The sequence below is a fragment of the Oncorhynchus masou genome, chromosome 32 (genome assembly GCF_036934945.1).
Source record: "Oncorhynchus masou masou isolate Uvic2021 chromosome 32, UVic_Omas_1.1, whole genome shotgun sequence".
NCBI lineage: Eukaryota > Metazoa > Chordata > Actinopteri > Salmoniformes > Salmonidae > Oncorhynchus > Oncorhynchus masou.
In genome coordinates, this window is record NC_088243.1 from 34,943,594 (window position 1) to 34,968,833 (window position 25,240).

General features: G+C 46.6%; 1 protein-coding gene across 6 annotated transcripts in view; it reads left to right on the forward strand.

Annotated features, from left to right (window-relative positions):
• The window catches only part of LOC135526004 (palmitoyltransferase ZDHHC14-like), a 102,819-nt gene that overhangs the window by 58,591 nt on the left and 18,988 nt on the right, over window positions 1-25,240 (forward strand). For all 6 annotated transcript variants that reach the window (XM_064954017.1, XM_064954013.1, XM_064954016.1 and 3 more), the window contains 4 exons: window positions 11,454-11,609; window positions 18,680-18,817; window positions 20,024-20,072; window positions 21,490-21,592. In XM_064954017.1, the coding sequence (XP_064810089.1) occupies window positions 11,454-11,609; window positions 18,680-18,817; window positions 20,024-20,072; window positions 21,490-21,592 (446 nt within the window). The remainder of the gene's footprint in view (window positions 1-11,453; window positions 11,610-18,679; window positions 18,818-20,023; window positions 20,073-21,489; window positions 21,593-25,240) is intronic.

Sequence of the window (25,240 nt, forward strand, 5' to 3'; positions counted from 1 at the left end):
TAGCATTTTTCGCTCACACAAACACACCCACACACCCTTTATTTAGCTTGTGTTTTGTAAATCATTTTAATTTGTTGAACACCCATATTGATTTGGTTGTTGTGGTCTATGCCCCCCCCTCTCTGTTTGTCGATGAACTCGACTCGCCAGATGTTTCTGAAAGGTTGACATAACGGCTATTAACTCTGACCCCATTCCCGCTCCATTACCCAATTAACTACAGTCAGCTGGCACTGGCTCTGTTGGGACCATACTGTTTCCCCACCTGCACCAGAGTTTTGGGCCACAGTTTGGTGCTTTTCTATTGAGACATACCTTTACACCAGTGGGCCGCCGGTATTTTATGTTAATGAAAGCTCTGGTGTTATGGTGCTTCCATCAGGAGTGCGACACTGAAGACTTGTGGTGAGCAGAATCAACAGCCTTTGTATCATTCAAGACTGTTGCTTTGTGAGAAGGTGGTAAAGTTCACAGTTAGCCATTGTTATGTAAATGAAAGCTAAAAAAAACTTGGCTCCAAGTCAGAGCAGGTCCACCGGAGCCATGGCTCAGTGAGTCAAGGTGCCGGCCCGTGTAGATGGGTGGAGAGCCTGAACCTTTTGGGTTAAACACTGGGGCAAATCTTCATTGGAAATGCCCCAACACAGACCTTCATTACTCACACACCACGCAATGTGAATACTTTAACTGTGCACTTTCTGTCATTCCTACTTAACGATTTCTTGGATCTGACAGACTTGTGCAGGTTTCTATCAGAATGCTTCCACCAGTCCTATCACTTGAGATTAGTCAGGCTGTAAGCCTGCAATGTTGACAAAATGGGGGGAAAGGAGGAGTATAGGCCTGCAGGGATTGACACGGATGCCCTATTGCCTGGGGCAAGTGAATGTATCTTTTCTTTTTTACTGCTAACCAAAATTCGAATTAGTTCCAGTACTGATCTTTCGGGTTCCTCCATAATGTGTAGGTGAAAGGCAGGCAACATATGACACTTGTGCGTGTATAGCTCATTTACAGTTTCGGACAAGTGTTCACAATCTTCAGGCAACCAAAAAGTACTCCTGTCTTGGTCGATCGGTAAGTGCCTTCGAGACTTTAATGCAGTCTCTGGCTATGCGTTATGGCCACATCAAAGCCAGTTCCCCAGAAATGGACTGAACTGAAACCTCCCTTAGTTTTTCCCTCGTAACTAACAAATCTAGTGAGGGTGGAAATGAATATCAGGATGTGTTCAGCATATTCAGCCGGGAGCAGAGAGATCAGTGAACCCTTGGGCCTGAGTAATGATTTCAAAACAGTCCAGAGAAAAAGCCTCTTGCTCAGTAACTCAGACCTACTTTACAGAGCTGTGTTTTCACTTCAGGAAAGTTCATCTCATTTAATTGTAGCACTTTTCCCTGTGTAATCTTTTCATGGAAAACATGAACTGTAATCTCTAAAATCCTTTTTTTTATCCATTTAATTTTACAATGGCAGTTGGATATAAGAGTGAGGTTGACACACACACTGCAATCTGTGTCCCAGTGCCCTAGGGCTGGGCGGTATACCATATTTTATGATATACTGGTATTGATGCAGGGACCGGTTTGGGTTTTTACTTGACCTTCTATAATGGTATTTGAATGTTTGGTTTGTTAAATGTGATACGCCGTGTGTAACGTCCATTTTTGTAGTTCGCTACTTGAGTCATCCCTCTCAGCCCTCTCTGCTCTCTCTCTCTCTCTCCATGCCGCGTTCCACACAGACCTAGCCCCGCCCGCTGTCACTCAAGGAGCGCATTTGTTGTTCCTCGACCACGACACACTTGCATTCAGTCTGCATGGTTAATGCAGCACATGCAAAATGTTGATGACAACGATGCGGTTTTCACTTTGCTTCTTAATATAAATCCACTAGCGTTCTATAATTACAATATTTTTTTTCACATCTGCAAACGGCTAGTTTGTCTTTTGTTAGCAACTTGGGCCAAAATTGTGTTAGCAGCTAATACTAATGGCTAGTTAGCTTGCAAATAAATGTACAGAGTCAGAACAAACATAATTAGCTATCCAGCATGATAATACCAGTGATGGTATGTTTGTGCAACAGTATTTTCTAAATCAAAGAGGAATACGCAAAGCAAGAATATTTTACCTGCTTGAAATAGCTAAGAGAAACCATTATAGGGTCCCATAGGAAACACTTATCAACACTTTGGTTCCTATCCTGTCACAATAACTCCTCTCTGGCATTTTTTGTTTTGTTTTAAATTTTACCCCGTTTTCTCCCCAATTTCGTGTATCCAATTGTTTAGTAGCTACTATCTTGTCTCATCGCTACAACTGCCGTACGGGCTCGGGAGAGACGAAGGTTGAAAGTCATGCGTCCTCCGATACGTAACCAAGCCGCAATGCTTCTTTTAACACAGTGCACATCCAACCCGGAAGCCAGCCGCACCAATGTGTCAGAGGAAACACTGTGCACCTGGCAACCTTGGTTAGCTCGCATTGTGTGTCGCCCCACGGACCTCCCAGTCGTGGCCGGTTACGACAGAGCCTGGGCGCGAACCCAGAGTCTCTGGTGGCACAGCTGGCGCTGCAGTACAGCGCCCTTAACCACTGCACCACCCAGGAGGCCCTGGCATTTTAATTTGATGTCTTGTCAAACAACACTGTATTCAAAGTGCCCAATATTATATTCTATCTATAGAATTAGAATAATAATTATATTTCCATGATTCCAACAGCTCACCCAAGTGTTGCTCTAAATCGTAAGTCTAATCGCAATTGCAACATTTGGTTAGAAATAAGGCCTGGATTGTTAGCCTAGGGTGTGTGCCTGCAGCCTGGGGCAATAGGAAGTATATGTGTGTGTCATAGCCGATGCTCAGTGTTATCACCATTTGGAAACCCACTGAAGAGAAAGTGCCCCACAAATAACAGTTTATCTGTCTGCAGAAGACTCAACATCCAGGACAGGAGTTATGTAATCAGCACGCACGCACGCACACACATACTCAGACAGTACCCCCCCCCCACCCACACACACACACACTCAAACAACATTTTATCAAAACCTACCCTACCTGATGTTTCTCCATGAATTTCAATCCCTTTTTGTCTAGCCAGCATTGGTTTCCTCTGGGAGATGGTTTCCGGTCTCTCATGTCTTTTGTTGGCTTGTCTTGAGGATTATGATTGGTCCCCCTGACGGGGAGATAAAGGGCTGTGTGATGAGGCCTTGTAGATGGAGCCGCATGGCACATGAATAGAGCTGCTGCTGCTGGGACAGTAATTGCAGCCAGTTGAATTTTACCAAATGGGTCCAGACAAAGAGAGAAAGAAAAGCATAACTTGTTGAGCAATTAGTGGCCTGGGTTGGCCTCTGCAGTTACTGATGGCCACCTACCGTCTGTATGCCTCTGCATACTGGACACACACACACATGGACCACTGTACAGTATGCCTCCGCATGTGTCTGAGAGGCAGAGAGAGTGCTAACTCAGGGAAAGTGTCTGTCTGTGTTGTCCTGGTCTCCCTGTGGGGCCCATCGGCCTCATTACCTCTCATCATGCTGACAGACGTACAGGAACCAACATCAGCTGCTGGGACTTCCTGTCCTGTACAGAGAGTGCTCATACATAGTCACAAATAGCAGAGTGTCTTCTCCTTGTCCCTCATCTGCACTGATGTGAAAGGCACAGTCATAGAAGGCATCCACCATATAGATAGTCTCCTTTTAAAGCAGTCTCCCTGAGGATTTAAGTTGACACCAACTGCTTAGGGCACACAACTCCAGACTGACAAACTTATCCAGATTGACAGTCTTACGGGGGCTCGTTGGCACCATTGCCTGAGTGGTGCCAAGCCCTGGAGCCCCCTGAAGAGAGAACAGTCTGACCTGAGTGTGGCTGACACACACACACACAGTCTGAATATGGAGGGATGGCCTGTCAAGATGAGATGGGGTCTGGAGTGTTTGGCTTGCTCCCCAGGGGTGTGAAAATAATGGACCTAATAATAGCCTATTGTGATGTTGACTTGACTTTCAGAAGTAAGCACTTGTATGTAGGCTACCCTTCTCTTTGTGTCGTTTAAAGTCCAGAATCTTAAGTCCGGTGTCTCAGGTCATGGTCTTATTAAGCCTGAGGTAAGTGTTCTGTTGTGTTGTCAGTGAGTGAAGGTCCATCTGCTCATGCCCTGTTCTCATCCTCTACCTTTCACCTCCCTATCCCTGCAGGATAGCAATTACATTCTCTTTATACCCCGTCGAGATGGGCCTGTGCCTGGCAGACGCTTTGGCCGACATTGAATCCTCCTTGAGTCTCTCCTACTGTATGCCTCTCAGTGTGCTGGTTAGCTGTACCACTGCCCTCATCAACCCCTCTTATCACTACCGTCCTCCTTTCAGCCCCCATCCTAGATCCAAACTGGCCTAGATCCAAACTGTGAAATCTGGAATATTCTGCACGTTTCTTGGGGGTGTCTGAAGTAGAGGTTGCATATAATCCTGCGTTGCATATAATCAATGCGGTGCCTGTTAATTTATCATTGAATCACAGCCTACTTCAACTTCGCCCAACGGGTGATGATTTTAAAGAAGCGCATTCTCGAAAAATGTACCTAACCTTAAACATCAATGCCTTTCTTAAAATAATACACAGAAGTATATATTTTTTTAAACCTGCATATTTAGTTAAAATAAATGAATGTTAGCAGGCAATATTAACTAGGGAAATTGTGTCACTTCTCTTGTGTACAGGGCAAGCAGAGTCAGGGTATATGCAACAGTTTGGGCCACCTGGCTCGTTGCGAACTGTGAGCTAATTTGCATTTTTTAAACATAATTAGGACATAACATTGAAGTTTGTGCAATATTTAGACTTAGGGTTGCCACCCGTTCAATAAAATACGGAGCAGTTCTGTATTTCACTGAAAGAATAATTGTCTTGTTTTCAAAATGATAGTTTCCAGATTTGTCCATATTAATGACCTAAGGCTCGTATTTCTGTGTTTATTATATTATAATTAAGTCCATGATTTGATATTTGATAGAGCAGTCTGACTGAGCTGTAGTAGGCAGCAGCAGGCTCATAAGCATTAATTCAAACAGCACTTTACTGTGTTTTGCCAGCAGCTCTTAGCAATGCTTGAAGCACAGCGCAGTTTATGACTTCAAGCCTATCAACTCCCGAGATTAGGCTGGCAATACTAAAATGCGTATAAGAACATCCAACAGTCAACGGTGTATGAAATACAAATGGTATAGAGAGAAATAGTCATTGTGTCATAATTCCTATGATAACTACAACTTTAAACCTTTTTTTCCCCCATGGCACATATTGCATTTTTACTTTCTTCTCCAACACCGTGCTTTTGCATTATTTAAACCAAATGTTTCATTGTTTATTTGAGACTAAATAGATTTTATGTATTATATTAAGTTAAAATAAGTGTTCATTGTTCATTCAGTATTGTTGTCATTGTTACATACATATATGTATGTATGCATGTGTGTATGTGTGTGTGCGTGTGTGTGCGTGTGTGTGTGTGTGTGTGTGTATATATATATATACTGCTCAAAAAAATAAAGGGAACACTAAAATAACACATCCTAGATCTGAATGAATTAAATATTCTTATTAAATACTTTTTTTCTTTACATAGTTGAATGTGCTGACAACAAAATCACACTAAAAATATCAATGGAAATCAAATTTATCAACCCATGGAGGTCTGGATTTGTAGTCACACTCAAAATTAAAGTGGAAAACCACACTACGGTGTTGGGCTGTAAGGACAACCCCCACCTGTGGACGTTGGGCCCTCATACCACCCTCATGGAGTCTGTTTCTGCCCGTTTGAGCAGACACATGCACATTTGTGGCCTGCTGGAGGTCATTTTGCAGGGCTCTGGCAGTGCTCCTCCTGCTCCTCCTTGCACAAAAGCGGAGGTAGCGGTCCTGCTGCTGGGTTGTTGCCCTCCTACGGCCTCCTCCACGTCTCCTGATGTACTGGCCTGTCTCCTGGTAGCGCCTCCATGCTCTGGACACTACGCTGACAGACACAGCAAACCTTCTTGCCACAGGTCACATTGATGTACCATCCTGGATGAGCTGCACTACCTGAACCACTTGTGTGGGTTGTAGACTCCGTCTCATGCTACCACTAGAGTGAAAGCACCGCCAGCATTCAAAAGTGACCAAAACATCAGCCAGGAAGCATAGGAACTGAGAAGTGGTCTGTGGTCACCACCTGCAGAACCACTCCTTTATTGGGGGTGTCTTGCTGTTGTCTATTCCATTTGCACAACAGCATGTGAAACGTATTGTCAATCAGTGTTGCTTCCTAAGTGGACAGTTTGATTTCACAGAAGTGTGATTGACTTGGAGTTACATTGTGTTTAAGTGTTCCCTTTTTTTTTGAGCAGTGTATATATAGCAGATTAAAAAAACAATTTATATATATATATACATAGCAGATAAATGCCTTTTATGTATGTACTGTATGTATGTAAGATACCGATTTAAAATCTGCTTTTTGTGGACATCCAATAATCGATATCGGCATGGAAAAATCCTATTCGGTCGACCTCTAGTCTGTAGTGTGAACATACAGTCAACTAGAAGTTGTGTCTGAGAGCGGAGCGGAAGGGAGCACCTCAGACGGGTAACGGGTTAACAGGCAATTATTGAGCCTGGGTTTCCTTATGAGTTGATTAGACCTACTTTTGTTCATCGTCCTGTTTTATTTGTTTTTGTAAATACTTGTACAGTCGCCTGCTTCGTATCTTCATGTTTGTTAGTAAAAGCCTCAACCTGGGCAAGATAAACCACATCTTCCTCGTATGCCTCTTCACTGTTAAAATCCTACCGCATGGTTGACCTCACAGCTGTACTTCCTGTTAGCTGTCCTTGTTTGTAGGTTCATCTTTCATCTTACAGTACATGTTGATACAGTGGTAGCTGGCCAGTGGTTTTCCAGTTGATGCTGGTGGTCTAGTTGACTGAAAGGAAAGAGTAATGAATGTGAGAATTGGTAGCAGTTGTCTGGGCTCCTTGCCCAGTCATTCCATGAACATTTCATTAGTTGTTCTTCACAGACGATGGTGTTGTGCTCACAGAGCACTAGGGAGATTTTAATGTTTGTGAGGCTAGATGTGACTTTCATAACCATTATGCTGCAATGCTTTTCTCATTTTAGAGACGACTTGATTGCCTCAAATGGACGGGTTGGCTTAGACTGTTGACAACATGTAAACTACATTGAGTATACCAAACATTAAGAACACTTTCCTAATATTGAGTTGCACCCCCCCCCCCCTTTTTGCCCTCAGATCAGTTTCAATTCTTTGGGACATGGCCTCTACAAGGTGTCTAAAGCATTCCAGCATTCTTCCCACAGTTGTATCAAGTTGGCTCAATGTCCTTTGGGTGGTGGATTGTTCTCGATACACACAGGAAACTGTTGATAATGAAAAACCCAGCATCTTTGCAGTTCTTGACACAAATTGTTGCGCCTGGCACCTACTACCATACCCAGTTCAAAGGCACTTAAATATTTTGTCTTGCCCATTCATCCTCTGAATGGCACACACACTATCCATGTCTCAAGGCTTAAAAATAATGTTTTAAACTGTCTCCTCCCCTTTATTTACATTGATTTGAAGTGGATCAATAAGTGATCATAGCTTTCACCTGGATCGACTTGGTCAGTCTGTCATGGAAAGAGCAGGTGTTCTTAATGTTTTGTACACTCAGTGTATATTTTGTCTCCAAATCTTTATTTAAAACCTAAATACATTTGCACAATAAGAACTTGTCTCTCAAATACATCATTACAGTTGTTGGTTATACGATCACGTATATCCTACCAACGGGACATTAAAAACTGTAATATCTTATGCTTCACCGAGTCGTGGCTGAACGACGACATAATAAACATACAGCTGGTGGGTTTTAAGCTTTTTTGTCAGGATAGAATAGCGGCCTCTGGTAAGACAAGGGGTGTCGGTCTATGTATATTTGTAAACAACAACTGGTGCACGAAATCTAAGGAAGTCTCGCAGTTTTGCTCACCTGAGGTAGAGTATCTCATGATAAGCTGTAGACCACACTATTTACTTAGAGTTTTTATCTGTATTTTTCATAGCTGTCTACATACCACTACAAACAGATGCTGGCACAAAGACCACACTCAATGAGCTGTATACATTTACATTTACATTTAAGTCATTTAGCAGACGCTCTTATCCAGAGCGACGGCCATAAGTAAACAGGAAAACTCTCACCCAGAGGTGGCTCTCCTAGTGTCCGGGGACTTCAATGCATGAAAAATAATCAGTTTTACCTCATTTCTATCAGCATGTTCAATGTGCAACCAGAGTGGAAAAAACTCTAGACCACCTTTACTCCACACACAGAGACTCGTACAAAGCTTGCCCTCCATTTGGCAAATCTGATCATAATTCTATCCTCCTGATTCCTGCTTACAAGCAAAACCTAAAGGAGGTAGCACCAGTGACTCGGTCAATAAGAAAGTGGTCAGTTGAAGCAGATGCTAAGCTACAGGACTGTTTAGCTAGCACATACTGGAATATGTTCCGGGATTCTTCCGATGGCATTGAGGAGTACACCACATCAGTCACTGGCTTCATCAATAAGGGCATCGATGACGTTGTCCCCACAGTGACCGTACGTACATACCAGAAGCCATGGATTACAGGAAACATCCGCACTAAGCTAAAGGGTATATCTGCCGCTTTCAAGGAGCGGGACTCTAACCCAGAAGCCTATAAGAAATCCCGCTATGCTGTCCGAAGAACCATCAAACAGGAAAAGTGTCAATACAGGACTAAGATTGAATCGTACTACACCAGCTCTAACGCTCGTCGGATGTGTTAGGGCTTGCAAATTGTTACGACTATAAAGGGAAGCACAGCCGCGAGCTGCCCAGTGACACAAGCCTACCAGACGAGCTAAATTACTTCTATGCTCTCTTCGAGGCAAGCAACACTGAAACATGCATGAGGGCATCGGCTGTTCCGGGCGACTGTGATCGGCTCTCCGTAGCCGATGTGAGTAAGATCTTTAAACAAGTCAATATTCACAAGGCCACAGACAGATTACCAGGACGTGTACTCCGAGCGTGCTGTGACCAACTGGCAAGTGTCTTCACTGACATTTTCAACATCTCCCTGTCTGAGTGTAATACCAACATGTTTCAAGCAGACCACCATAGTTACTAAGGTAACCTGCCTAAATGACAACCGACCCGTAGCACTCACGTCTGTAGCCATGAAGTGCTTTGAAAGGCTGGTCATGGCTCACATCAACACCATTATCCCAGAAACCCTAGACTCACGCCAATTTGCATACCACCCCAACAGATCCATAGATGATGCAATCTCTATTGCACTCCACACTGTCCTTTCACACCTGGACAAAAGGAACACCTATGTGAGAATGCTATTCATTGACTACAGCTCAGAGTTCAACACCATAGTGCCCTCAAAGCTCATCACTAAGCCTAGGACCCTGGGACTAAACACCTCCCTCTGCAACTGGATCCTGGACTTCCTGATGGGCCGCCCCCAGGTGGTAAGGTTAGGTAACAACACATACACCACACTGATCCTCAACACGGGGCCCCTCAGAGGTGCGTGCTCAATCCCTTCCTTTACTCCCATTTTTTTTCATGACTGCATGGCCAGGCACGACTCCCAAGACCATCATTAAGTTTGCCGATGACACAACAGTGGTAGGCCTGATCACTGACAACGACAAGACAGCCTATAGGGAGGTCAGAGACCTGGCCGTTTGGTGCCAGGACAACAACCTCCCTCTCAAAGCATTGCCCCCTCTTTTATGCTGCTACTCTCCATTTATTATCTATGCATAGTCACTTTAATAACTCTACCTACATGTACATATTACCTCAATTACCTCGACTAACCGGTAGCCCGCACATTGACTCTGTACTGGTACCCCCTGTATATAGCCTCGCTATTGTTATTTTACTGCTGCTCTTTAATCGTTTGTTACTTCTTGTTTTTTTGTGTTTTTTCTTAACTGCATTGTTGGTTAAGGGCTTGTAAGTAAGCATTTCACTGTTGTATTCGGCGCATGTGACAAATAACATTTGATTTGGTTAGCGAGCTAGTTATTTTTTGCCATATTAGCATGGACATGACACAAAGACATGGTATCAATAATGAAATACAAACTAAAATGAGCCACCTATGATTCCCCACATGGCAGCTTGTCATTGTTGCTAGCTATCTGACCGTTCAGAATCCTAATAAAGCACGCCTTCTGGCCACCAATGCGTGTGCATCATTTTTGTATTTTTTTATAGACGTCAACACAATAACCCTAGTGGAGAATGACAGGAGTTCTTTAGAATATTATACTCCAGTGTTTCAATAGAATAATGATGAGCGGGCTCTCTTTACTGAGCTCTTTATTGAGCTTTATTGAGTGTGTGTGATTGTACCACACGGCGTATGGATGGTATGCAGTTCAGCTCAGCAACTTCTTCTGGGCTTTCTACTCTCTTTGTTGGAAGCGCTCTTTGATGGATGTTGAGATACTAATTCTCCTTCTGCTCATTCACTCACTCCGTGGTTGACTCTATCCCTCTTTCTGTAGAGAGGAGGAGAGGATGATGAGGCTGCGTTGATCGCACTGAACATGGGCTGAAAAGAGATGTGCTTTTCCTGTTGAGTTGCATACACATACACACCACTCCAGCTCTGCCACTGGGCTCAGAGGCACACCATGATCTACACACACACACACACACACACACACACACACACACACACACACAGAGAGCTATAGAAACGAGCATGGGAGTAATGGGGAATTGGTTATACCGTTTATGCTTTTGAAATTACCATAATCATCCGCCCAACTACATCTCCCCTCATCATGTCAATCATCCTCTCTGTTAGAAAGCTGTTTGACACCACTCTGAGGGGAAAAGCATGCGTTTCTGCAGAGAAAACAACCAGTTTGCTGAGACATTCATTGCGACCAGAGAGCAGAGAGAAGGGCATGTTGCTCTGAGCAGGTTAGAACAGTCACAGTGTGACGTCATGAGAGAAGGTGCTGAGCAGTTAGACTTCTCTGGCTCTTTCTGCTTCCAGAGCCAGACATGAATGAACCAACATATTTGAAAATGCTTTTCACTTCTGCTTTTATCATGACCAGTACTATACAAACTATACGAACCAATAGGTCTACTTGACAGTCACAGTTCCTTATTGACTTCATTTTGGTTCCTGTACCGCTCTACAGTGCCAGCTCTGTGCTGTATAGTACTACCCTCCTCCCATACTGTGTAACTATCCAACTCTTTCAAAAGCATCATTTGGCATGACAATGAATGAGGCTAGGATTGCAGCGTATTGTTTGCCAAATTGAATAACCATGTGATTTGAGGCTAATGATTCCCACTTCTTCTCCCTGACAGACGTAGCCAACGGTTCCAGTTCGGGTTACCGGCCGCCCCCCAGGACGAGAGAGGTGGTCATCAATGGGCAGACGGTCAAGCTCAAGTACTGCTTCACCTGTAAGATCTTCAGACCACCGCGTGCCTCTCACTGCAGCCTTTGTGACAACTGTGTTGGTGAGTCATCTTGTTAGGACTGCAGGGACAGTGTGCGGACTGAAGGAGAAGTGGGTGTGTTTGCTTATGTGTGCATATATATATATTTTTTTTTAAATTTCACCTTTATTTAACCAGGTAGGCCAGCTGAGATCAAGTTCTCATTTACAACTGCAACCTGGCCAAGACAAAGCAATGACAAAAACAACAACACAGAGTTACACATAAACAAACGTACAGTCAATAACACAATAGAAAAGAAAAATAGAAAAATCTATGTACAGTGTGTGCAAATGTAGAAGAGTAGGGAGGTAGGCAATAAATCGGCCATAGAGGCAAAATAATGACAATTTAGCATTAATACTGGAGTGAAAGATGTGCAGATGATGATGTGCAAGTAGAGATACTGGGTTGCAAAAGAGCATGAGGGTAAGTAATAATATGGGGATGAGGTAGTTGGGTGTGCTATTTACAGATTGGTTGTGTACAGGTACAGTGATTGGTAAGCTGCTCTGACAGCTGATGCTTACAGTAAGAGAGGGAGATATAAGACTCCAGCTTCAGTGATTTTTGCAATTCATTCCAGTCATTGGCAGCAGAGAACTGGAAGGAAAGGTGGCCAAAGGAAGTGTTGGTTTTGTGGATGACCACTGCAATATACCTGCTGGAGCGTGCGCTACGGGTGGGTGTTGCTATGGTGACCAGTGAGCTGAAACAAGGCTGGGCTTTACCTAGCAAAGACTTATAGATGACCTGGAGCCAGTGGGTTTGGGGACAAATATGTAGTTAGGGCCAGCCAACGAGAGCATACAGGTCACATTGGTGCGTAGTATATGGGGCTTTGGTGACAAAACGGATGGCACTGTGATAGACTATATCCAGTTTGCTGAGTAGAGTGTTGGAGGCTATTTTGTAAATTACATCACTGAAGTCAAGGATCGGTAGGATAGTCCATTTTACAAGGGTATGTTTGGCAGCTTGAGTAAAGGATGCTTTGTTGCGGAATAGGAAGCCGATTCTAAATTTAATATATATATATTTTTTTTACTAGCCTTTAAGAGCAGTTGGAGGCCACGGAAGGAGTGTTGTATGGCATTGAAGCTCGTTTGGAGGTTTGTTAACACTGTGTCCAAAGAAGGGCCAGATGTATACAGAATGGTGTCGTCTGCGTAAAGGTGGATCAGAGAATCACCAGCAGCAAGAGCGACATCATTGATGTATAGAGGGAAAAGAGTTGGCCTGAGAATTGAACCCTGTGGCACCCCCATAGACTGCCAGAGGTCTGGACAACAGGCCCTCCGATTTGACACACTGAACTCTATCTGAGAAGTAGTTGGGGAACCAGGCGAGGCAGTCATTTGAGAAGCCAAGGCTGTTGAGTCTGCTGATAAGAATGTGATGATTGACAGAGTCGAGAGCCTTGGCCAGGTCCATGAAGACGGCTGCACAGTACTGTCTTTTATCAATGGCGGTTATGATATTGTTTAGGACCTTGAGCGTGGCTGAGGTGCACCCATGATCAGCTCGGAAACCAGATTGCATAGTGGAGAAGGTACGGTGGGTTTCAAAATGGTCGGTGATCTGTTTATTATCTTGGCTTTCAAAGATTTTAAAAAGGCATGGCAGGAAGAATATAGGTCTATAACATATGTTTGGTAGGGGTAGCCAGGTGGAAAGCGTGGCCAGCCGTAGAAAAAATGCTTTTTGAAATTATCGATTTATCGTAGATTTATCAATGGTGACAGAGCTTCCTATCCTCAGTGCAGTGGGCAGCTGGTAGGAGGTGCTTTTATTCTCCATGGACTTTAAAGTGTCCCAAAACTTTTTGGAATTAGTGCACAGGAAGCACATTTCTGTTTGAAAAAGCTAGCCTTAGCTTTTCTAACTGACTGTGTGTATTGGTTCCTGACTTCCCTGAAAAGTTGCATATCGCGGGGCCTATTCGATGTTAATACAGAATGCCACAGGATGTTTTGTGCTGTTCAAGGGCAGTCAAGTCTGGAGTGAACCAAGGGCTATATCTGTTCTTAGTTCTACATTTTTTGAATGGGGCATGCTTATTTAAGATGGAGAGGAATGCACTACTTAAGAACAACCAGGCATCCTCTACTGACGGGATGAGGTCAATATCCTTCCAGGATACCCGGGCCAGGTCGATCAGAAAGGCCTGCTCGCTGAAGTGTTTCAGGGAGCTTTTGACAGTGATGAGGGGTGGTCGTTTGACTCTAGTGGTAGCATGAGACGGAGTCTACAACCCACACAAGTGGCTCAGGTAGTGCAGCTCATCCAGGATGGCACATCAATGCGAGCTGTGGCAAGAAGGTTTGCTGTGTCTGTCAGTGTAGTATCAAGAGCATAGAGGCGCTACCAGGAGACAGGCCAGTACATCAGGAGACGTGGAGGAGGCCGTAGGAGGGCAACAACTCAGCAGCAGGACCGCTACCTCCGCTTTGTGCAAAGAGGAGCACTGCCAGAGCCCTGCAAAATGACCTCCAGCAGGCCATAAATGTTCATGTGTCTGCTCAAACGATCAGAAACAGACTCCATGAGGGTGGTATGAGGGCCCGACATCCACAGGTGGGGGTTGTGCTTACTGCCCAACACCGTGCAGGACGTTTGGCATTTGCCAGAGAACACCAAGATTGGCAAATTCGCCACTGGCACCCTGTGCTCTTCACAGATGAAAGCAGGTTCACACTGAGCACATCGTGACAGACGTGACAGAGTCTGGAGATGCCGTGGAGAACGTTGTGCTGCCTGCAACATCCTCCAGCATGACCGGTTTGGCGGTGGGTCAGTCATGGTGTGGGGTGGCATTTCTTTGGGGGGCCGTACAGCCCTCCATGTGCTCGCCAGAGGTAGCCTGACTGCCATTAGGTACCGAGATGAGATCCTCAGACCCATTGTGAGACCATATGCTGGTGCGGTTGGCCCTGGGTTCCTCCTAATGCAAGACAATGCTAGACTTCATATGGCTGGAGTGTGTCAGCAGTTCCTGCAAGAGGAAGGCATTGATGCTATGGACTGGCCCGCCCGTTCCCCAGACCTGAATCCAATTGAGCACATCTGGGACATCATGTCTCGCTCCATCCACCAACGCCACGTTGCACCACAGACTGTCTAGGAGTTGGCGGATGCTTTAGTCCAGGTCTGGGAGGAGATCCCTCAGGGGACCATCCGCCACCTCATCAGGAGCATGCCCAGGCGTTGTAGGGAGGTCATACAAGCACGTGGAGGCCACACACACTACTGAGCCTCATTTTGACTTGTTTTAAGGACATTACATCAAAGTTGGATCAGCCTGTAGTGTGGTTTTCCACTTTTAATTTTGAGTGTGACTCCAAATCCAGACCTCCATGGGTTGATAAATTTGATTTCCATGGATCATTTTTGTGTGATTGTGTTGTCAGCACATTCAACTATGTAAAGAAAAAAGTATTTAATAAGAATATTTAATTAATTCAGATCTAGGATGTGTTATTTTAGTGTTTATTTTTTTGAGCAGTGTATATACACGGGACGGGACAAAACAGATATCCCACTACTACGCCATCTTGGAAACATATTGGACATATATTTCTATGTCCCTTTGTGTTTGCGTGCTCTGCATGTACACGTAGCTAAAAGCTGTGTCATGTCACACGGACATCCCTCCATAGGAATGTTTAATAGAGCTATCAACTGCTAGGGTGTTCCGACCGATCAACCATGGGCCTCTCAGCCTCCCCTCCAGGTCCGCCAGAGCCTCAGTAATCACTGCTCAGCCTCCACAGAGCCACTGTCTCCCTCCTGTTGTGCTCTCCTGTCCTGTACCCAGAGACGGTTCCCATATGGCCAGGGATTTATGGGCTCATTAACGCCTAGCAGAGCTGAGGAAGATAGATGATAGAACATGAGAACAGAACCCCCTCGTTTCATAACTCACTGTGTGAATCACCCACCGTGGCGTGTTCTGTTGTGGGGAGGATGGAGCTGCATGTACCCACTGAACAACAACTTTCTCGGATTCCTTCTCTAGCTCCCTCTATCCATCCTTCTCCACCCACCTGCAGTGCAGTCTCTCCTATCCCCTCTGTCTGTCATTCTGACTGTGGCAGAAAAAACAGGCCACTCCCCAAGGCAGTGGAGGAAGAAGCAGGAGGATTTGCTTCTCTCTTCCACACGAGCAGTGAGCCTGCTCTCTCTAGGCTTCTTCTCTTTCTGTCTGGCCTGCCTGAGATTCTGTGACTTGCCTAGAGGTCTTCTCAACCTCCTCGACACAGAACACATGGCTGTGAGGAGAGGCCCTGCCAACTCCTGTCTTCCTCTCCTACTCTACCCAGCTCCCTTCATCCACTATTACCTCCTCATAACATTCTCTGTTTTTCTCTCTTCCATAAGCTTCTCTCCCAGTTCCCAGATACAGCATGCAAATTCTCAATCATCTTGACATAGCTTGTAGCATGGAGATTTAAACCGCAGGTATCGCAGAGATGTGTATTTGATTTGTGTTCCAAATATAGAGTATTTACACAACAGTTTAAAGCTCTGAACAGTCAGCCTGGTAACAGTACTGAGTGGTGTCTGAAGCAGTCAGCCTGGTAACACTACTGAGTGGTGTCTGAAGCAGTCAGCCTGGTAACAGTACTGAGTGGTGTCTGAAGCAGTCAGCCTGGTAACAGTGAAGAGTGGTGTCTGAAGCAGTCAGCCTGGTAACACTACTGAGTGGTGTCTGAAGCAGTCGGCCTGGTAACACTACTGAGTGGTGTCTGAAGCAGTCGGCCTGGTAACACTACTGAGTGGTGTCTGAAGCAGTCGGCCTGGTAACACTACTGAGTGGTGTCTGGTAACACTACTGAGTGGTGTCAGTCAGCCTGGTAACACTGAAGCTCAGCCTGGTAACAGTGGTGGTGTCTGAAGCAGTCAGCCTGGTAACACTACTGAGTGGTGTCTGAAGCAGTCAGCCTGGTAACACTACTGAGTGGTGTCTGAAGCAGTCAGCCTGGTAACACTACTGAGTGGTGTCTGAAGCAGTCAGCCTGGTAACACTACTGAGTGGTGTCTGAAGCAGTCGGCCTGGTAACACTACTGAGTGGTGTCTGGTAACACTACTGAGTGGTGTCTGAAGCAGTCGGCCTGGTAACACTACTGAGTGGTGTCTGAAGCAGTCGGCCTGGTAACACTACTGAGTGGTGTCTGAAGCAGTCGGCCTGGTAACACTACTGAGTGGTGTCTGAAGCAGTCGGCCTGGTAACACTACTGAGTGGTGTCTGAAGCAGTCAGCCTGGTAACACTACTGAGTGGTGTCTGAAGCAGTCAGCCTGGTAACACTACTGAGTGGTGTCTGAAGCAGTCAGCCTGGTAACACTACTGAGTGGTGTCTGAAGCAGTCAGCCTGGTAACACTACTGAGTGGTGTCTGAAGCAGTCAGCCTGGTAACACTACTGAGTGGTGTCTGAAGCAGTCAGCCTGGTAACACTGAGTGGTGTCTGAAGCACAACTACTGAACACTACTGTGGTGTCTGAAGCAGTCGGCCTGGTAACACTACTGAGTGGTGTCTGAAGCAGTCGGCCTGGTAACACTACTGAGTGGTGTCTGAAGCAGTCGGCCTGGTAACACTACTGAGTGGTGTCTGAAGCAGTCGGCCTGGTAACACTACTGAGTGGTGTCTGAAGCAGTCGGCCTGGTAACACTACTGAGTGGTGTCTGAAGCAGTCGGCCTGGTAACACTACTGAGTGGTGTCTGAAGCCTGGTAACACTACTGTGGTGTCGGCCTGGTAACACTACTGAGTGGTGTCTGAAGCAGTCGGCCTGGTAACACTACTGAGTGGTGTCTGAAGCAGTCGGCCTGGTAACACTACTGAGTGGTGTCTGAAGCAGTCGGCCTGGTAACACTACTGAGTGGTGTCTGAAGCAGTCGGCCTGGTAACAGTGAAGAGTGGTGTCTGAAGCAGTCAGCCTGGTAACACTACTGAGTGGTGTCTGAAGCAGTCAGCCTGGTAGCAGTGAAGAGTGGTGTCTGAAGCAGTCAGCCTGGTAACAGTGAAGAGTGGTGTCTGAAGCAGTCAGCCTGGTAACACTACTGGTGGTAAGCAGTACCTGGTAACACTACTGAGTGGTGTCTGAAGCAGTCGGCCTGGTAACAGTGAAGAGTGGTGTCTGAAGCAGTCGGCCTGGTAACACTACTGAGTGGTGTCTGAAGCAGTCGGCCTGGTAACAGTGAAGAGTGGTGTCTGAAGCAGTCGGCCTGGTAACACTACTGAGTGGTGTCTGAAGCAGTCGGCCTGGTAACACTACTGAGTGGTGTCTGAAGCAGTCGGCCTGGTAACACTACTGAGTGGTGTCTGAAGCAGTCGGCCTGGTAACACTACTGAGTGGTGTCTGAAGCAGTCAGCCTGGTAACAGCTCTGACACATTGGACTCCATTATAATGGTCCTCTCCATCTTGTCAGCTCCAAGTCCTCACACAGTCACTCAAGTTCCTAATGGAGGTCTCATAGGATGCTATTATCCATGTGCCCACAGTATCACTCATTCACAGACCAACTCAACTCAGCAGCAGAGTTTGGATAGCCTCCCTCCCTCTCCTCTGTGTAATAGGTTGTGTTTGAATAGGCAGCAGAAGCAGTCTGAAAGAGTAGCAAATCATGCCAGGGCTCAAAGGGAATGCTTACTTCCTGAAATGTACATGTAATGTGGATCACTTCCATTATATTCACAGTTCACATTCTGCCTGGGAGGTTTAGGTAGGAGTTTGGTTGAGTCAGGAAGGCACGGTGCTGTCTGTGTGTGACAGGTACTTGTAACTCAAAATAACAACCTTTTCATTTGGCATCAAGGTGGCAACAGTAAACTATGTGTGGGGCATGGTTTAAAATGTGTGTCTGTGGTGCTTTGAAATGGACTTCTGACTTTACCTGCCTTTGTACCTGCAGCCAGCTTCCTCTCAATGGCAGGTTGGCAGTGACTCAAAGCTCTAGTAAACTCTTGTTTGTGTGTGTGTGTGTGTGTGTGTGTGTGTGTGTGTGTGTGTGTGTGTATTTCTTTCCCAATTGTTGTTGCACTTGCTTAATGTGTCTTTAATGCACGTCTTTCTGTCTCTCCCCACAGAGCGTTTTGACCACCACTGTCCGTGGGTGGGGAACTGTGTTGGGAAGAGGAACTACCGTTTCTTCTACATGTTCATCCTCTCCCTCTCCTTCCTCACAATCTTTATCTTCGCCTTTGTCATCACACACGTCATCCTGCGTAAGTAGTGACCAATAAAGAACACACACCTCTTCTTCTTCATCCGGTCCTGGTTGTGTTGGAGCAGCCAACCAGCAGGCTGTAAGTGGGCGTTGTGAAGCCCAGCACTATTCTGGCTCCTTACCATCCCCCCCCAAGTGTGAGATGATGTGTGGGTGGGAGAGTGGGTGGGTGGATGTGTGCTGGGCTGGGGAAAACGAACAGAAGAAAAGACAGACACCGTTAATCAACAGAGAATATTCTCTGCACTTCATGTCCCTTTTGTATCCTTCTCCAGATTGTGAAGTATTGACTTTGTGGGGTGAAACAGAAATTAAACTCTCCCTCTTCCAGAGACGTCTGCTCTGTTAGATTGTCAGCCCCCATCTCGACAACCAGGTTAACAAGCCTCTCTCCTGTACAGCCCATATACTCACCGTCGTCTTCTCAGAGGAGCTGTGGAGGGCACCCAGCTAGAAACACCTGTCACTGTTATGGATGAGACCAGAAACACGGGGATCAATATGTCTCTGGTGACTGAATTTGGCTAGATGGCCATATTGGATTGTGCTCCCTCTCCTCCCCTCTCTAGCCTCCCTTTCCCCAGATGGCAGTTAAAATGGAATGGCAATTAAAGTGGGTGTGATCGGTCTTGCTCAGCCTCGTCATACTTGCTGATGTCGCCCATTTGGTTTGAAGAGAAAAGCTACCGAGTGTTTATGGCGTATCATATCCAATCCACCCTGCACTGTTCAACGGAAACCTAGACACACAGCACACTCTGTAGGTTTATCACTCTGTTCGGTGCCAATACAGGCAGGTGCCCTCCTATCCCCTGCTCTCTGCACATCCATATACCTACCCTATCTGTCAAAGCGCTTCACTGTAGACTAACGGTGTTGTCTCTTTTTGAGAGAGGCTCTCACTCCCTAGCATTGTGCAAGATTCAGATAGTGTTGGTTTGACATACTGGTATGTTGTATGTAGTCAGTTTTGAGGGTGATAGGCCCTATCCCCTACCAGCCTAAAGTACATCTGATTCACTCCGTTCAAAGTCGAGCTCTGTGGCTGACCTAATTTCCAGCCGTGATATACCAGCTAATTTGCCAGTGATTTGAATGCGAGGAATCGGATTAAAGATGATTTTAAAGTTCCTTTTGAGTTTAATTTTTTTTTTTTTGAAAGATGAACTGTCATTAAACTCTCTCCTCTTGTCTCTCTCTGCAGGATCTCATCGATATGGGTTCCTCAACACACTCAAAGACAGTCCTGCCAGATATCCTTTCTTGCAATAGTGATCTATATGCAAAGTGTGTGTGTGTGTGTGTGTGTCATGTTACCCTTGATCTCAGGCCTGTGCCATTCCCTGGCAATTGCATTTTACAGTTGCTAAGTGCAAGTGCCAACTTCCACTCCCTGTCTCTGCCATGCTGTGACCTGTTCTGTTCCTCAGCCCTGCTGTGCATGACAGTTGTCCCCGATGACTCCTACTCTGATAGGCTTACATAGCCTCTGTCTCCCAGGCTCTCTCTCTCTCTCCCTCCCGCCCTCCCTCTTCATCTACAGTATATCTCTCTCTGTACAGTATTTGTCTCCCTCCATCCTCCCTCAGCGTTGCTGCGTTCCAAATAGCCGGATTTGTCCGTGTCGTGTCCTCCCCAGAGGTTGACAGCTGCCTGGGGTGGAGAGGACGAGGAGGGTGACTCTAGCTGACCCTGTGGTTGACCCTGTTGTCATTACTGTCCGAAAGGCTGCAGAAGCTAGCTCACCCGTAGCCTCTGCACAACAGTACTGGGACCAATTTGGTCACGTCACATTGATGTATTTTTCGAATGCTTTTTAGTTACGAATCGTCTTATGGAAAAAGCCTCGCTATTGTGCCATCCTTACAACTCTTCTGTAGCCTCTATTAACGCAAGGTCATAGTCACCCCTCCATGCCGCTTATCTCTCAGACGCTTGACGACGGTATTCTCCATTTCAGTGTCGCCAATAAGCTGCCGGCCAGGCTGCTTGATTTGCGAGCGTCTGTCCCTCTGTCTGCAGGGCATCATTTGTCTGTGCAGGCGTGCTGCTACTCTCTCTCTCAGCGAGATACGGAGCACGCCGTGCCTGCTGGGGAGGAACCGCGTGGCGGGCTCGGCTGAGAACACAGCAGCCTCGTCTCCTACGTCAGCACAGAGCTTTCAAGATGAGGCCTGATAACATCTCACCAATCTCCCGTATGTGAATGGTGACCTCTCTGCTTGTCCTTGAGACGGAGAGAGAGAGAGGGAGAGAGAGGAGGTGGCGTGAGAAAGTAATCCTGGAGTAGACAGTCATTTGATTAACTCTGTCTTGCCCAATGTCAGTAAGCCACTGGCTGTATGTGAATGACATCGGCAGCCCAGGGGAAGCTCCGTTACATAACTCCTCTCGTCCTGAGATACCACTGCTCCTTATTCTGATCGTGCTATTGGATGCTACTGTTTCGCTGTGCGATCACTGCTGTTTCCAGTCAAATGGACATAGGGCCAGGACAGGCGTTGGCAGCAGGTCTATCCATAGCTGTTGGTACTGTGTGTAGGCTTGTGTCCTTTCTTCTACTCTGCGTTTGACGTGTGTCTGTGAGGGAGAGAGAGAGAGCGGATGTGTTTTTGACTCTCAGCTGTAGCATATTGACTGTGTGTGTTGGTTCCTTAACCCTTTGGTCACTGTGCTGGAGGTGGTGGTGTGTTTCTTCTCTGTCTGGTCCATAGTGGGCCTCTCTGGATTCCACACGTACCTGATCAGTTCCAACCAGACCACAAACGAAGATGTGAGTACATGTACACAACACACACACTTCACGCTACACCACAAATTAAGTAGGTGTTTAAGTGGATTCCTCTTAAATTTGCTGAAGTTCTTGTCTGTAAAACATTCAGTACCTACAAGGTTCCTTCATTCCCCCAACCTTCTCCTGTTTGCTACCAGATTACACATAGACACTACTAGACCCCCAGCCTTCTCCTGTCTGCTACCAGATTACACATAGACACTACTAGACCCCCAGCCTCTCCTGTCTGCTACCAGATTACACATAGACACTACTAGACCCCCAGCCTTCTCCTGTCTGCTACCAGATTACACATAGACACTACTAGACCCCCAGCCTTCTCCTGTCTGCTACCAGATTACACATAGACACTACTAGACCCCCAGCCTTCTCCTGTCTGCTACCAGATTACACATAGACACTACTAGACCCCCAGCGTCCTCCTGTCTGCTACCAGATTACACATAGACACTACTAGACCCCCAGCCTTCTCCTGTCTGCTACCAGATTACACATAGACACTACTAGACCCCCAGCCTTCTCCTGTCTTCTACCAGATTACACATAGACACTACTAGACCCCCAGCCCTCCTGTCTGCTACCAGATTACACATAGACACTACTAGACCCCCAGCCTTCTCCTGTCTGCTACCAGATTACACATAGACACTACTAGACCCCCAGCCTTCTCCTGTCTGCTACCAGATTACACATAGACACTACTAGACCCCCAGCCTTCTCCTGTCTGCTACCAGATTACACATAGACACTACTAGACCCCCAGTGTCAACCTTCCTGTCTGCTACCAGATTACACATAGACACTACTAGACCCCCAGCCTTCTCCTGTCTGCTACCAGATTACACATAGACTACTAGACCCCAGCCTTCTCCTGTCTGCTACCAGATTACACATAGACACTACTAGACCCCCAGCCTTCTCCTGTCTGCTACCAGATTACACATAGACACTACTAGACCCCCAGCCTTCTCCTGTCTGCTACCAGATTACACATAGACACTACTAGACCCCCAGCCTTCTCCTGTCTGCTACCAGATTACACATAGACACTACTAGACCCCCAGCCTTCTCCTGTCTGCTACCAGATTACACATAGACACTACTAGACCCCCAGCCTTCTCCTGTCTGCTACCAGATTACACATAGACACTACTAGACCCCCAGCCTTCTCCTGTCTGCTACCAGATTACACATAGACACTACTAGACCCCCAGCGTAGACCCCCAGCCTCCCTGTCTGCTACCAGATTACACATAGACACTACTAGACCCCCAGCCTTCTCCTGTCTGCTACCAGATTACACATAGACACTACTAGACCCCCAGCCTTCTCCTGTCTGCTACCAGATTACACATAGACACTACTAGACCCCCAGCCTTCTCCTGTCTGCTACCAGATTACACATAGACACTACTAGACCCCCAGCCTTCTCCTGTCTGCTACCAGATTACACATAGACACTACTAGACCCCCAGCCTTCTCCTGTCTGCTACCAGATTACACATAGACACTACCCCCAGCCTAGACACATAGACACTACTAGACCCCCAGCCTTCTCCTGTCTGCTACCAGATTACACATAGACACTACTAGACCCCCAGCCTTCTCCTGTCTGCTACCAGATTACACATAGACACTACTAGACCCCCAGCGTCCTCCTGTCTGCTACCAGATTACACATAGACTACTAGACCCCCAGCCTTCTCCTGTCTGCTACCAGATTACACATAGACACTACTAGACCCCCAGCCTTCTCCTGTCTGCTACCAGATTACACATAGACACTACTAGACCCCCAGCCTTCTCCTGTCTGCTACCAGATTACACATAGACACTACTAGACCCCCAGCGTTCTCCTGTCTGCTACCAGATTACACATAGACACTACTAGACCCCCAGCGTCCTCCTGTCTGCTACCAGATTACACATAGACTACTAGACCCCCAGCCTTCTCCTGTCTGCTACCAGATTACACATAGACACTACTAGACCCCCAGCCTTCTCCTGTCTGCTACCAGATTACACACTAGACTACTCCTGTCTGCTAGACCCCCAGCCTTCTCCTGTCTGCTACCAGATTACACATAGACACTACTAGACCCCCAGCCTTCTCCTGTCTGCTACCAGATTACACATAGACACTACTAGACCCCCAGCGTCCTCCTGTCTGCTACCAGATTACACATAGACACTACTAGACCCCCAGCCTTCTCCTGTCTGCTACCAGATTACACATAGACACTACTAGACCCCCAGCCTTCTCCTGTCTTCTACCAGATTACACATAGACACTACTAGACCCCCAGCCTTCTCCTGTCTGCTACCAGATTACACATAGACACTACTAGACCCCCAGCCTTCTCCTGTCTGCTACCAGATTACACATAGACACTACTAGACCCCCAGCCTTCTCCTGTCTGCTACCAGATTCACATAGACACTACTAGACCCCCAGCCTTCTCCTGTCTGCTACCAGATTACACATAGACACTACTAGACCCTTCTCCTGTCTGCTACCAGATTACCATAGACACTACTTTCTCCTGTCTGCTACCAGATTACACATAGACACTACTAGACCCCCAGCCTTCTCCTGTCTGCTACCAGATTACACATAGACACTACTAGACCCCCAGCCTTCTCCTGTCTGCTACCAGATTACACATAGACACTACTAGACCCCCAGCCTTCTCCTGTCTGCTACCAGATTACACATAGACACTACTAGACCCCCAGCCTTCTCCTGTCTGCTACCAGATTACACATAGACACTACTAGACCCCCAGCCTTCTCCTGTCTGCTACCAGATTACACATAGACACTACTAGACCCCCAGCCTTCTCCTGTCTGCTACCAGATTACACATAGACACTACTAGACCCCCAGCCTTCTCCTGTCTGCTACCAGATTACACATAGACACTACTAGACCCCCAGCCTTCTCCTGTCTGCTACCAGATTACACATAGACACTACTAGACCCCCAGCCTTCTCCTGTCTGCTACCAGATTACACATAGACACTACTAGACCCCCAGCCTTCTCCTGTCTGCTACCAGATTACACATAGACACTACTAGACCCCCAGCCTTCTCCTGTCTGCTACCAGATTACACATAGACACTACTAGACCCCCAGCCTTCTCCTGTCTGCTACCAGATTACACATAGACACTACTAGACCCCCAGCCTTCTCCTGTCTGCTACCAGATTACACATAGACACTACTAGACCCCCAGCCTTCTCCTGTCTGCTACCAGATTACACATAGACACTACTAGACCCCCCCCAGCCTTCTCCTGTCTGCTACCAGATTACCCACTACTAGACCCCCAGCCTTCTCCTGTCTGCTACCAGATTACACATAGACACTACTAGACCCCCAGCCTTCTCCTGTCTGCTACCAGATTACACATAGACCCCCACTTCTCCTGTCTGCTACCAGATTACACATTCTCCCCCCAGCCTGTCTGCCCAGATTACACATAGACACTACTACTAGACCCCCTAGCCTTCTCCTGTCTGCTACCAGATTACACATAGACACTACTAGACCCCCAGCCTTCTCCTGTCTGCTACCAGATTACACATAGACACTACTAGACCCCCAGCCTTCTCCTGTCTGCTACC